The sequence below is a fragment of the Maylandia zebra genome, linkage group LG3 (assembly GCF_041146795.1).
Source record: "Maylandia zebra isolate NMK-2024a linkage group LG3, Mzebra_GT3a, whole genome shotgun sequence".
Taxonomy (NCBI): Eukaryota; Metazoa; Chordata; class Actinopteri; order Cichliformes; family Cichlidae; genus Maylandia; species Maylandia zebra.
This window is the reverse complement of record NC_135169.1, coordinates 44600707-44615198: the sequence shown is the minus strand read 5'-3', so window position 1 is coordinate 44615198 and position 14492 is coordinate 44600707. Positions and strand designations below refer to the sequence as shown.

General features: G+C 45.5%; 1 protein-coding gene and 1 long non-coding RNA gene across 8 annotated transcripts in view; one reads left to right on the top strand and one right to left on the bottom strand.

Annotated features, from left to right (window-relative positions):
• The window catches only part of kdm6ba (lysine (K)-specific demethylase 6B, a), a 108079-nt gene extending 95083 nt beyond the window's left edge, over positions 1-12996 (top strand). For 5 of the 7 annotated variants that reach the window (XM_076881914.1, XM_076881913.1, XM_076881912.1 and 2 more), the window contains 21 exons: positions 1427-1538; positions 1774-1897; positions 2031-2126; positions 2260-2539; positions 2662-2739; positions 2946-3116; positions 3212-3388; positions 3530-4093; positions 4227-7783; positions 7939-8065; positions 8318-8423; positions 8553-8758; positions 9179-9279; positions 9374-9442; positions 9539-9687; positions 9794-9908; positions 10007-10194; positions 10306-10447; positions 10632-10758; positions 11065-11235; positions 11365-12996. In XM_076881914.1, coding sequence (XP_076738029.1) covers positions 1779-1897; positions 2031-2126; positions 2260-2539; positions 2662-2739; positions 2946-3116; positions 3212-3388; positions 3530-4093; positions 4227-7783; positions 7939-8065; positions 8318-8423; positions 8553-8758; positions 9179-9279; positions 9374-9442; positions 9539-9687; positions 9794-9908; positions 10007-10194; positions 10306-10447; positions 10632-10758; positions 11065-11235; positions 11365-11382 — 6561 coding nt within the window. In that variant the 5' untranslated portion in view covers positions 1427-1538; positions 1774-1778 and the 3' untranslated portion in view covers positions 11383-12996. The remainder of the gene's footprint in view (positions 1-1426; positions 1539-1773; positions 1898-2030; positions 2127-2259; positions 2540-2661; positions 2740-2945; positions 3117-3211; positions 3389-3529; positions 4094-4226; positions 7784-7938; positions 8066-8317; positions 8424-8552; positions 8759-9178; positions 9280-9373; positions 9443-9538; positions 9688-9793; positions 9909-10006; positions 10195-10305; positions 10448-10631; positions 10759-11064; positions 11236-11364) is intronic. The other 2 variants (XM_076881917.1, XM_076881916.1) reach the window with 2 other exon arrangements.
• LOC111501382 (uncharacterized) overlaps positions 1-14492 on the bottom strand; it is a 47470-nt gene that overhangs the window by 20810 nt on the left and 12168 nt on the right. The gene's annotated exons all lie outside the window — the stretch shown is intronic.

Here is a 14492-nt window from a genome sequence, read left to right as displayed (position 1 = left end):
CAGTGCTATGCTGAGCAAGGCAAATGAATCATAACCCTTGTGTGCATGTCTGTTGCTCTCCCACTGATCCACTGATGAATTATGCAGCACATTTCAGTCATGGCACTGCAGTTTATAAAACATCTCTGTACTTATGTTAGGCCCAAAATATCCACCTTAAATGTAATATTTACACATATGTCTTATATTACATTGATATTATATTGAATATAATGATGAAGATGAATCTGAGTATTGTACTTGAAAGGTTAACCTTCTAATCTGGTGTTAAATGGATGACAGAATGGTGGTTTTTAACTACTTAACATGTTACAGGTAGATATTTAGTTAGCCTAGTTTCTAACGGTGGCCCTGATCGTGCAGGTTTAAACCTCCCTCTCAGGTTTTGTCTCTGGTCTCTTTTGTTGTCAGTATTGAATCTCTGTTCTTTGAAACACACACTTCTTCTTTTCATCCCGACACCTTCGGTCTTTTGTGCCGTGTGTGTCCGGTGTTTCTGAAAGCAGGGAGGGGGAGAGAGAGTTATCTCTCAGCTTCTTTCATGTGTTTTCCCCTCAACCATCTCCTTTGTGTCGTTTGTGTGTTTGTGGGAAGGTGCGTGGGCGTTTTCATGGCACCATTCCCACTCTGCACTCCACCTCCCTCCCTCCATCCCTTCCCTCTTCTCCTTAATCTATCCTTCCCATCCTGTTCAGACCGTCTGTTGCCGCTGCCCCCCCTCTTCCTCTTCATCACGCCTGCCGTAATGAGATTAAACCTTAGTGTATCCACTGGGCGCACGCACACTTTACGTATACACACACACACACACACACACACACACACACACACACACACACACACACACACACACACACACACACAACGCTGCAGTACACACACAATCATCCACTTAAAAGAGAGCACACTATTCTCTCTCTCATGCACTAAAACAGCACAGGCCTGCCATCACTGTGCAGCTTGCACACTTGGACCGCTTCCACTTGCGTGGCGTCCAACATCACACAGTTGGCGTGAGACCAAAGCCTCTCACTCTTAGTCTTTCCCTCTGTCTCTGGCTATCAGGAGGCTCATGGTAAGGATTACAGTAACCCCAGGTCTGTCCTCAGAGGTGAGCTCCCTGCTGAGCCATCTGGGCTTCAGAAATAATCAGATTCCACACTGACTAGTTTACTGCTGCCTCCTACAGGCTGAGTTATGCATAGCAGCCGTCATCAGACAAGTTATAAATGTAAGTTTCTTCAGGAAATGTTCTTGACAGAAGCAGAGGAGATGCTGGCAAGCTGTCCATCTCTCTCATTCGCTTACTTCCAAACACACACACCAGCTTGTCCACCAATAAAATAAAAGACCTGATGGGTTTTTCTGTTTTTAAAGTCTCTGACTCCCCTCTCATAATGATTCTCTTGGTCTTCTCTTTCTGCAGGCAGTTGGCTTTTAGGCTCCTGGTGCTGAAGATAGACCTCCACATATTCTCAGTGTTGGAGTGAGGCCCTCTCTGAGCTGCAGTGGAGGGCTTCACAGATACAGCTAGTCTGGTAAGTACTTTTGTTTATGCAGCAAGGAATTTGATGGATCTGTCAGAAATCTGCCACGAGAACTAAAAACTACGATGTTTTTTTTTTTTATGAAAATTAAAACATATTGACGGGACCAGTTATTTGTAAAATCTGCATCATAAAGCACGGCAGCTTCGTCCAAAGATGTTTTTCTGTTTTCTCTCTATGAGCGTATCTGTGTGTTAATTGTGTGACTGTACAACTAAACATGCAGGCTGGATGCATCACCCAATAGAGCAGTTTGGCGGGCGAGGCACACGGGATTCCTTCCCTCTGGACGAACTCAACCGGGGGCCATGGCCTCCCGTGGGCGGCCGCGCCTGGCAGCCACCTGCCAGGTATGTAGTCATGACAACACCATATTTTTTGCAAAACCTCTTTGGTTGCATTGATTCATCAGGTTAATCCTGCTGGTAGAGTTCAAGTTAAAGGCAATCAACAACTTTGTATCCCGTCTCTGCTCCTCATCAGGTGTTCACCTACGATGAACCAACACCAGCTACTTCCCCATCTACCTCCTGGACCTATGGGTGGATTAAACCATCACAGCAAATATTTCAGTAATGGGTAAGTAATGGAACAAAGACATGGGTGGCACAGCTACGTTTAAAATGCAATAGATTTAGAGAAAGCTACAAGAGGAGTTAAAATGTTGATGTCATTCAAATGTTTTTAATCCTTTGTGTGTTTTATACTCCAGGCCGATGCGAGGAAGCGAGAAGCTCGATCTCCCACAGCCAATGTTACCACCTCTGCAGAGGGAGCAGCAGAGACCTTCCCACCATCTTCATCCTCCACCTCATCACAGAGCGTGGGAAATTAGCCAGCTATATGATTCCCACCTTCCTCCTCGAGGACATCCGGTCATGCCCCTGCCCAATGACCTCTCGCTCCGTCTCCATAATGGAGGCTACGCGGGCAGCGGCGGACCTCCACCTAACCCCCATTTCCCCTCCAGGGGGCCAAACCAAATGCTGAAAGTGAGAACAGTGTTGCAGTGTTATTCTATGTCAGCCTTTTGCACTGAGCTTAAATAATTCTCTGCTGATGGACAATAAATCACTCTAAACACTTTCTTTTGTTGGTTTTCTGTCTATTTTAGTTTGGGGGTCCTCAGGAGCAGAATGTTCCCCGGGGTCCACCTTTGCTGGGAGATGACATGTGGGCTCAGGTGCACCAGGTAGGAACTCTCTAATTGGTTAGGATCATGTTTCATCATCGACAAAAACACCCAGCACTCCCTGTTCAGACCAATAAAACACCAATTCCACTCAAAGTCACTTTTGCCTCCCAGATTTTGCTGTGAATATTTTGATAAAGGGATTCTTTGGACTGACACTGCAATAGTCTTCATCTGCAGCAACTAAGATCTTTTTCTGTGCACAGCAGAGGCCATACCCAGGAAAGATGCAAGGAGGTCAGCTGAAGCGACCAGGCCCTCCACTGGGTGAACACTCTGTTATCCAACACACGCCTTCACCATCGCTGCATACGCCCTCACAGCCTGCAGCAGAGGAGTGTCCCAGCCCCAGCAAAAGGAAAAAGAGTTCAGATCAGGTATTGGACAGTCACAAATAATAAAATCAGTTCTTTTTTCCCCCTCCTCAGATCTTTGAGTAGTAAAATATTGTAATGTGCTTTCCCCTGTGCAGGTATCTCACCCTGGGCTGCAACGTTTCTCTGGTGCTGGCCAATCTTTGCCACAGCAGCAGTCGTCTGCTCAGCACCACCCTCCAAAGCCCGCCTTCTGGAACCCCATTCACAAGGACAGCAGTGTTCCCTGGCAGCCACAAACCTCAGAGCGCAAGAACCCACAATCACAGTTCCAGGTCTGAGCAGGAGCAAAATCTCTGCACTGTCTACTTGATCACTGACCACTGCTTTATTTAAAGCAGTGGTCAGGCCCTTTGTATATTATTCTCATTGTCCTGTTTTTCTTTTTCTTCTTCTCTTGTTTTGTGGCTCAACAGGAAAACAACAAACAAGGTATGGGCAGCTACAACCAGAAGTCCTCTCCTGCATCTTTGGCCCCTTCCAACCTCTCTCCTTTACCCAACTCCCCTCCAGGAAGCTACAACCAGGGATGTGCTCCTAAGCTTCAGAAAGACAAGTTACAACCTCAGGCTGTAAACCATCGGTCCCCTCACTCCTCCTACCCTAGTCCCGGCTCCAAACCGGAGAGAGCTCCACCATGCCAAGCTAAAGAGACTCGTGGTTCTCAGATGCAGAGAGGCCCTTTTATTGGGGGCCAAGGTGGCAGCCAAGCTACCTCTCACACAGCATCAACTCCAACCAGGGGAGACAGAGATCATCACCGACATGCCCAGTCGTCACCAGCAAACATTTCTGCGACTGGCAGCAACAACAGCAGCAGCAGTGTGCCTTACAGCCACTTCCAGCCTCATCCAGGGCTGGTCCACCAGGGTCCTCCTCCTCCACCGCCTCAAGCCAGCAGCACCTCAGTACCTCAGCAACAGCAAAGCGGTCCACATGAGGCCTGGAGATATCAGAGCACGCCCAGCAATCACTCCCTGGTGAGTTCAAGTTATATGCTGCAAGAATGAGTTCCTTTAATAAAGGGCAGCACAACGCAGGCACTTCAGCTGTTAACACAGTTGTTTTTTGATCACTATTATATTAAGTGACTGAAAAATTCTTTGTCTTCAGGAGTCGGGCAGCTACAGGCCTCCAGGGCTGCTACCTCAGTGCCAGCAGAGCCACAATCAGGTCGTGGATAGTCGGCATCCAGGTTCCTCCCGGCATCAACATCACGTCAGCCCTCCCCTGCCACCTACTCGAACACCTGTCATCACAACCAACCCTCCTATGTCCCAGACCCCCTACTCTGTCAGCCGCCATAGCAACAGCAGCGGCTCTAATAGAGTTGCTATGGCTGCTTCCTCTGCAGTGGCCACATCTCCCCCTGCTGGCTGCTCTGTGAACAATGACAGTACTAGTAACCGCTGGCAAGGAGGAAGGGAGCCAGCCCCACAAACCCCTACCAGTGCCGTCACTAACTCCAAATCTCACAGGGATGCTCTGCAGCAGCCAGGCAATCATCGAGGCCCAGCTCCTACCGCAAACCAGTCTCACCAACACGGAGCTACCAAGTCCCAGCATATGAAGGGGAAGATGGCGTACTATGCTCAGGCTCAACTGGAAAAACCTCCATTTTCCTCCTCATCTTCTCTGTTCTCCTCAGGGCAAAACAGGGCAGGGGACAGTGTGATTACAAGCACAGTTTCTAGTCCACTTTCCAACTCTCCAACTTACTGCCCAGTTTCTCACTCCACCGTCAGCGCTGCGCCTCAACCATCCAGCCCAGCCCTCCCCTCCAAACAGATGTTCTCTCATCCGCGAACTCCAACCTCTGTCCCTCAGTCCATTGAAGAGGCTCTCGACAAACTCGATGCTGAGCTAGAGGGACACATGCAAGCTGAGGAGAGGAGGAAGCTAGAGAGAGAGGCGCAAGAAAGAAAAAGAAGAGAAGAAGAGAGAGAAAAGAGGGAATGGGAAATGAGACAAAAACAGGAAGAGGAGAGGAAGAGGCTAGAGCTGGAAAAGAAGGAAGAGGAGAGGAAAAGAGAGCTGGAGAAGCAGGAGGAGGAGAACAGGAGAAGAGAACAAGAGAGGCAGGAGAGAAAGAAAGAAGAGGAGAGACGGAGAATAGAAGTGGAGCGACTGGAGAAAGAGAGGAAGAAGAGAGAGTGGGAGAAGCAAGAAGAGGAGAGGAAAAGGAGAGAATGGGAGAAGGAAAGGAAGAGGAGAGAGTGGGAGAAGCAAGAAGAGGAAAGGAAAAGGAGAGAGTGGGAGAAGCAGCAGGAGGAGGAGAAAAGGAGGAGGGAAGCAGAAAGGCACGAGCAGGAGAGAAAGAAAAGACAGCTGGAATGGGAGGAGGAAGAAAAGAAAAAACAAAAAGAGCTAGTGAGGAAAGAGGAAGAGAAAAAAAGGATGGAGAGAAACAGAGACGACAAACTGTGCAGCGCAAAAGGAAAAGAGCAGGCTGCTATCGAAAATCTAGAAAGGCTACTCTGTGAAAACACCTCCACGGTGCCCCCACCTCCTCCCCTCTCTTCTGTCACTGCATCTCCTTCAGGTCCATCTCCACCCAGTGCTCAGGCTTCTCCTCCATACCCCTGGCTAAGCCGTGGTGGTGTGCTCCCCTGCCAATCAGGCCAGACACCCGCCGTTGCCGCTATTGCCGCTCATGTCGAAAGGCTGCGGCCTCCTCCTCTTACACCTCAGACAGACTATGCCAGAGAAAAGCAAAGGCAGAGGGAGATGTGGAGTACCAATGGCGGAATGACATTCAGTCCTTCTTCAACAAACAATACCTCAGGGATGAACCAGCCGGTGTACCCCAACAAGCCCCCGGCGATGCAAACTGCACCCAGCCAATCCAAAGACCCAGCCAGGGAGAGAGACAGCAGCCAACACTCTCTCCCCACGGTGGCACTAAGAGAGCCGCCGAAACTGTATCACGCCTTTTCTAGAGAAAACCTCCCACCTCTGTCCTCCACCTCCACCGGGGGAATCCTCAACAAGCAGCTGACCAGAGGTGGTTTGGAAATCGCTGACTCTGACAGCGCTCAGTTTGAGGAGGAGTCCTCTGAGTCCACGCTGCTTCCCGACGGTCTGGCTAACATTATGGCCATGCTGGACGAATCCATCAAAAAGGAAGAGGAGATGTATAACAGTGAAAAGAATGGGCCCACAGGTCTCATTGGCACCTTTTCTCCCAGTGCTGAGCCCAACAAGAACTATCTTTGCGCCCCAGACTTGGTTCCGGCGACCAAACATCAGCCCAGTCATGAAGACCGATCCAACGCCAGTCCTCCTGTGCTCAGCCGCCAAGGCTCTCTGGCATCACCTTGCAGCCGAACATCTTCTCTCAACGAGGACGACGAGGACTATCTTAAACCTTCTCCAAATAATCCTAAACAGCCCGTGCACATGCCAGTGGGAATAGGGAACACCAATTACCGTCACAGTGACTTGGCTAAACTTTATGGTCTCCCTGAACAGATTAAAAGTGACGCTGATGAGGATGAAGATGAAGAGGATTCCGAGGCCCCATCTTGTTCTCCGCCACCCCAAAGACCCCACCTTCATCAGACGGGTGTTAATAGCATGTTCAAGTCTCTAGCAACTGTCCTAGAGAGCCAGAAGTATGCCTACCGTGGCGGGCCTTTTGGGAGACCTCCTCCATCAGCTCTGGTTGGGGTCAAGTATTCCTCTTCGCTGTCACTGGGCCCGGATATCTGCTGCCAGCAGCAAAGCAGTTCTCCCACATCAGACTCAACAAACCCACCATTCAGTCCTGCTCTCCCACCCATGAAGTCCTCTCCTCGTTCTCTACTGGAAGATAAGAAGCTGAAATTAGAGGACTCGGATGTCTGGACAGATGAAGGGGACTCAGAGGAAAGCTTCACCTTTATTAAAAAGAAAAGCATTCCTACGATAAAGCCTATCAGGGTGATGAAGGAGGAGCAAGAGTTGACAACCATCTCTGAATCTTCTTTGGCAGAGTTGGGCAAGAGCTGTGAGGTCATGCTTAGCCGACAGTCACTCCATTACAAGAGCTCCTACAAAAAACATGACAGCCAAGGTCAAATGGGGAACAGACACAAACCCGAGAAAGTAAGGGAACACAGAGAGAAAGGCAGAAGCAGAGACAGACAGAGGGACAAAGAAAAGAAGAGAAAGCACGGTCATAGCAGCAGCAGAAAGCATGAAGATAGAAAAGAAAAGAAAAAGCATAGAGACAAGAAAGATTCTTCTTCATCCACCCATTCCAGTTCCAGCCACAAGCGGCACAAAGATGGCAAGAGCCATAAAGAGAAAGATCGCAGAATCCTAAGTGATCTCAATCTCCAGAGAAGGGAGGGCTCAGAGAAAACCTTTGGTCTCTATGAAACTGAAAAAAGGAAATGCAAGGAAGCATCCAGTACCAGCTCCACAAGCGAAGGCGAGCGTAGAGAATGGACGGGAGAAAGATCTTCTGAGCACAAAAAAGGCGAATCTGGGTCTTCGTTAGGTTCTACGGATTTAATGAAATTGAAGGCGTTGTCAGATGGACCACCAAAAGAGCTCAAGATTCGGCTGATCAAAGTGGAGAGCGGCGACAGGGAGACGTTCATTGCCTCAGAGGTGGAGGAAAAAAGGATTCCGCTGAAGGACATCAGCATCAAGAACACTGCAAGTGAGATTATCCGATCCTGCAAGTAAGTGCAAATTAAAAATTGATTTCATGTAATGTCTCACAAGTATTCAAATGAAGCTAAATTAACACGTAACCGTTTTGGAATGAACTGTTAGAGAAACGATTGGTGCCTTCATGTTAGCATCTGTCAACCTTTGCCTTTTTTTCCTGTTGTAGGGCAGCCAGACTCAAAGGGAAGTTTAAAGAATCCTACTTACTGCCAGCCTTCTCTGTGAAACCCATCATAAGCAAAGAGGAACCAATTCCCAGGGAGAAACTCAACCCTCCTACACCCAGCATCTATGTACGTTCTATGTTTCTAACACAAACCTATTGAACACAAATTCTGTGGTGGCTTCACATGGGTTTTCCCAACATACAAAACAGCAACAGGAAACTCAGGAATTTCAGTGTTTTATCACTTAAATATAAACTGTTTAAAACAACACGAGATCTATAGACAACACACCAACAATACTCACGCTACCGAGCGATACCTGTGATTTAATTATGCATAAAAAGAGATTTTGTAACGCGGTAATGTTCTTCTTTGCAGTTGGAAAGCAAGAGGGACGCCTTCTCCCCTGTCCTCCTGCAGTTCTGTACTGACGCCAAGAATCCCGTTACTGTCATCCGAGGACTAGCTGGATCTTTGCGACTCAGTAAGTTTACAGTGGCTTATGTGTAAACAAATATAATGAAACAACGTGCAAGTAGACTCTCCCAAATTTTATGAAGAAGAGAAACATGATTTGGAAAACTTGTACCTAATTTTCCCATGACCTTTTCAGACCTGGGGCTCTTTTCAACAAAATCCCTGGTGGAAGCCAATGCAGATCAGATGGTGGAGGTGAGGACTCAAGTGCAGCAACCTGCCGACGAGAACTGGGACCCTAGTGGCACGGGCCAGACGTGGCCCTGCGAGAGCAGCCGCTCCCACACCACCATCGCCAAGTACGCCCAGTACCAGGCCTCCAGCTTCCAGGAGTCTCTCCAGGTATTTTTTGATCCAGTGCTATTTACAGAAATTAAGATTGTTAGCTTTATATAGTAATCCTAAAGATTCAAATAGGTGGTGGAGCAAAAAATAAGTCCATGTCAGTGTGGATACATGTTTTCTCTGTGACCATAACCAATATATGCTAATTACAGCCCTCGATATAATTGAATGTAAGCATAAAATATAACATTAATAAAGCAGTGGCTTTAGCCAGGCCCAGTTCAAACTTCAGTTCCAATAACTGTGGAAGCATCTAATAGATAAAGAATAATTCTTTCATTTTGAGCTGAAGTTGAAGGAGCTCATATTCTTTCTTTTTTTCCTGAGCTGTTAAGAGCATGTTTGAAACAACAGCTTGGAATATGATCCCAGAAAGGTTTAACAATACAGCAAGAGTTAACTTGTCTGTCTTTTCAGGAGGAGAAAGGCAGTGATGAAGAGGAGGATGAAGACGATGAGAAGAAGCCACCCAGCAGTTCTGAGACTCCCAACAAAGACAGCTCTAAAGAAACTTGCAAGTAAGTGTAATTTTCTATAAAACTTTTAACCCAGCTTTTTTGGAGGCGCATCAGGGTTTTGTCACTTGTACTAAAGCTTCAATATCTTCTTCAGTGGTGAGCAGAAACCAGTTGGGAAAATCATTAAATTTGGCACCAACATTGATCTCTCTGATCCCAAGAGGTGAGTAGCCTAAAACAACTCTTTGTGTCTTTGTGCAGCTAATAATTGCCCATTACCTAAGAGGACGGCATTACAATCTTTTGTCTCTCTGCTCAGGTGGAAGCCTCAGCTTCAGGAGCTGCAGAAGCTTCCAGCATTTATGCGCGTGTCATCCAGCGGAAACATGCTGACCCATGTCGGACACACCATCTTAGGCATGAACAGCGTCCAGCTCTACATGAAGGTCCCAGGGAGCCGAACACCAGGTGAAGGAAACTATAGGCAACACAGCTTACTATCTAAATGAAGGTGTGATGGAGCTTCAATCACTATTAGCAAAAACATACAATGTTGTGTGTGCTTATTTGACAGGTCACCAGGAGAACAACAACTTTTGTTCAGTGAACATCAATATTGGCCCTGGAGACTGCGAGTGGTTCTGTGTCCATGAGAACTACTGGCAGGCCATCAGTGACTTCTGTGAGAAGTGAGTAGCTGCAGAGTAACAGTGGATGTGCAGGAGTGTTGTGGTGAGGCTGGTTTACAGTTGGACACCTTCTACATGTCTGCCTTTAATGTCCTCAGGCACGGAGTGGACTACCTGACAGGGTCCTGGTGGCCAGTACTGGAGGACCTTTACAACGCCAACATCCCAGTCTACCGCTTCATCCAGCGGCCTGGAGACTTGGTGTGGATAAATGCTGGTACTGTTCACTGGGTTCAGGCTGTGGGCTGGTGCAACAATATTGCCTGGAATGTTGGACCCTTGAATGGTAAGAAGGGCACCATCTAGTGGCCAAATGCATATTCATTCAACTTTTTTTCTTTTTTTTTTTATGTAGCATTTCTTGTATTTTTCAATATTGTTTCATGTATATTTACAGGCTACCAGTATCAGCTGGCGCTCGAGAGGTTTGAGTGGAACGAAGTGAAGAAGGTGAAGTCCATTGTCCCCATGATTCATGTGTCCTGGAATGTGGCCCGCACTCTGAAGATCAGTGACCCAGACACCTACAAGATGATCAAGTGAGTACAGCTGGTTTTTTATCAGTTTAGGCACTTGGTAGGTAAATCCACAGCAGCACAAATTAAAAATCTGTTTTAGCGAAAGCAGAAAATATTGCAATGATTTTTAAAGTGGCGATCCACAGAAAAACTGCCCGTGAATATTGATATTGATTGCAAATGTGGGTCTCTGCCTTCCTGTCAGACACTGCCTGATGCAGTCCATGAAGCACATCCAGATCCTGCGTGACCAGCTGGTGGCTGAAGGCAAAAAGATTTCCTATCAGAGTCGAGTCAAAGACGAGCCTGCCTACTACTGCAACGAGTGCGATGTGAGTAACCGTCAAACACAAACTTAAACAGACTTTCGTTGCTTTGTGGCTTCGGTAGTTATCTTCATCTTCATCATCTACAGACCTTTTTTAGGGGTGTTAGAGCGAGTTTGTTAGGGCACATAGAATGGCGACTGAGTTTACTGTCTTATCTTTACCAGTAAGCTTACAAGCTAGGAAAAATAAGACTTTTTAGTATCATCAAACTCTGAAGCTGTAGATTTGAAAGATGGCTCCTGAAGTTTCTACCAGACGACTGATCAACTCATCAAAGTTTGACCCCTCTGCTGTTCTTTCCTGTCGCAGGTGGAGGTGTTCAATTTGTTGTTTGTGACGAGTGAGAACAACAGCAGGAAGTCGTACGTGGTTCACTGCGAGGACTGCGCACGCCACCGCAACCCGAGCCTGACCAACGTAGTTGTGCTGGAGCAGTACCGCATAGAGGAGCTCATGAACGTATACGATTCCTTCACCCTGGTGAGACTTGACTTTTTAGTGCGTAATCGCAGTTCTTTCATGAAATAACTCGATCAAAGACTTTGACTTTTTAAATTTGTCAGTAATAGATCTATTTTTAATCTTTGTTTCTACGTCTCGTCTTTCCAGGCCTCCTCCTCCCGATGACAGAGCTCCCCACGTACGTCTCCTCAGCCATAAACCAAAACTCCTGCGAGGCAGGACAAAGACAGTTTCACTTTGGTTTTCAACTCACCCATTCATTATTGTTTAGCATGATTCTTGCGACTACTGCTACTACTTGCCGAATAGCCAGTTGAATACGTTTACTCCTTACTTGTTTACAAAGAGAAAAAAAAAACCAAGCCGCCAATAAGATACCAGTTTACTCTCAGATGGTGCTTTCAACGAGAACCCCTGGACTCTGTGGTGGTTAACGGGGGCAGTTGGTGCTGTCATTGAACAAACTGTGGAGGGTAGCTGATGGTTTCAACGGCGTGTTTCTGTCAGTACCGGAAAGAACTCTTCTCTTCTCTTGAATATTGAAATTTGTACATGCTGTTTTGAAATTTCTCGTGGGGTGCTGTCTTTTTAAAAAATAATTTATTGTTGTTTTGTTTTTTTTCTAAACTAGATCCGCCTAGATATATACCACATTGGCCTTGTATTTAGAAAAGAGAAAATGGAAAAATACTAATAGAGTTATGAACATTTTTCTAAAAGCATTAAGAATTTAAAAATTGTTTGGAATGCTTCAAAAGATACGGGTTATAGCAACTTTGGTTGTTTTTTGCGGGGGGTTGGGGGAGGGGCTCTTGTGTTTTTTTTTTTAACTTTACTTTTTTAAAAAGTTTGAATGTGTTGTAAATTTTGTTTCTATGAGTTCTAGCTTTTGTTTTCTCTGGAGATTAATATTCAGTTGTCACAGGTTGTCAGGTCTTGTTCATTTCTTCACTCTGTGTATGACCGCTCTCTTTAAAAAAAAAAGAAAAAGTCATTGTCCTCTGGTGTGTGTTTTGTTTGTTCCAATATGCAGACTTCGTATTTCCTGAACTTTTTTTTTTTTTTGGCATTGTACATTTAATTTAAAATGTTTCCTCTATTTATTGGATATTGGCGTTCTCCCTTTTCTGATAGGGTTGTACAATTTTGCTATGTTTTATTCCCTTTGTTTTATGGTGACTGTTTGCTCTGTAAGAACTAAAACATGGAGGCTGTGTCCGACGGAGTGGAGGCTACTGTTTCTCTGGTGCTCGCCTCTCGCCTCCTGTCTTTTCTCTCATGATATATATTAAATTATATCTTTATCTTTAATATAACACCACCTTTCCTGTAGACAATAGGCACACTGCTCACGTAGAGAAGATGACTAATGGAATGCTGTGTTTGTACGCTTATTTAAAAAGGAACAGAATGACTTTTTTTCCAAAGTGTTTTTGAGAAATGGTAATTCTTTTTTAATATGTAGGGGGCTTTTAGATGAGATTTTAATGATTTTATGATATCTGTTGAATATGCTAACGGGATAGATGGTGCTAAATGTTCTCTCTGAACAATTTTTCTTTTTTTTGTCTTCTTAAAATGAGAATTCTATTTTTCCTGTTGCAATATTATCTTACACTTTCCTTCTCTTTGTGGTCATTCGTTTATAACTGCACTGTTTAGAGAATCCACACAGACATACTTGCAGACATACACACCAAACTGAGCCAGACATGTCTTAAACACTTGTGAATTTGTGACATTACTATGACTATTAATAAACGCTTTTTGATAAATTCAGACTGAGCACAATTTGTCTGAATTTGTTCACCTGTCATCTGACACCGGCGTCTTTCCTACACGCTCGAGACGCATTTTATAAAACTTGATGTAGAAGTGGAGAACGGTCAAAGGATGAACCCATTCATTTAGGTTCAGATGTGCTTTCTGCAATCCAAAATTTATCCACATACAATCAGTATAAATGATAAGTTGCTTTGACAGCGTTAAAGAGTTTGTCCAAAACAAACTGCTCCTGTCTAATACACTTTTCCAAAAAATTGAAAGAAACACTTTTGAATTAAACTTTTGGGATATTGATCTGGTGAGTTAAGCAGCAGTCAGTTAATGAGGTTGTTAATCAGTTTCAGCTGCTTTGCTGTTGAGATTAAATTAACCTCAGGTCCACTAGAGGGGCGACAATGACACAACCCTCATTTGGCTAGTGTCAGTGTCACCACTGGTCGCATGAGGTGATATCTGGACCCTACAGAGGTTGCACAGGTTTAATGCATCCAGGATGGTACATCAATGCGTGCCATTACAAGAAAGTTTGCTGTGTCTCACAGCACCATCTAAAGAGCATGGAGGAGACTCCAGGAGACAGCTAGTTACTCTAGCAGAGCTGGACGGGGCTATAGAAGGTCTTTAACGCATCAGCAGAACTGGTATCTGCTCCTTTGTACAAGGAGGAACAGGATGAGCACTGCAAAGAAGTACATAATAACGCCAACAGGCCACTGGTGTAAATGTCTATGACCAAACAATCAAAAACAGACTTCATGAGAGTGGCCTGAGGCTCTGACAAATATGTAAGACTGTGTTCTTCCATTTGTGCAACATCTCTAAAATTAGAAATATCCTGTCTCAGAGTGACGCTGAAAAACTAGTTTATGCATTTATTACTTCCAGGCTGGACGACTGTAATTCATTATTATCAGGATGTCCTAAAAACCCCTTGAAAAGCCTTCAGCTAATCCAAAATGCTGCAGCAAGAGTGCTGACAGGGACTAGAAAGAGAGAGCAGATTTCTCCTGTTTTGGCTTCCCTTCATTGGCTTCCTGTTAAATCCAGAATTGAATTCAAAATCCTGCTCCTCACATACAAGGTCTTAAATAATCAGGCCCCATCTTATCTTAATGACCTTGTAGTACCATATCACCCTATTAGAGCACTTTGCTCTCGCTCTGCAGGCCTACTTGTTTCCAGCTTCCAGTTTGGATTCAGGAGACAGACACTATCTCTACTTTCAAGATTAGGCTTAAAACTTTCCTTTTTGCTAAAGCATATAGTTAGGGCTGGACCAGGTGACCCTGAATCCTCCCTTAGTTATGCAATAGGTGTAGGCTGCTGGAGGATTCCCATGATGCATTGAGTTTTTCCTTTCAGTCACCTTTCTCACTCACTATGTGTTAATAGACCTCTCTGCATTGAATCATATCTGTTATTAACCTCTGTCTCTCTTCCACAGCATGTCTTTTATCCTGTCTTCCTTCTCTCACCCCAACCAGTCGCAG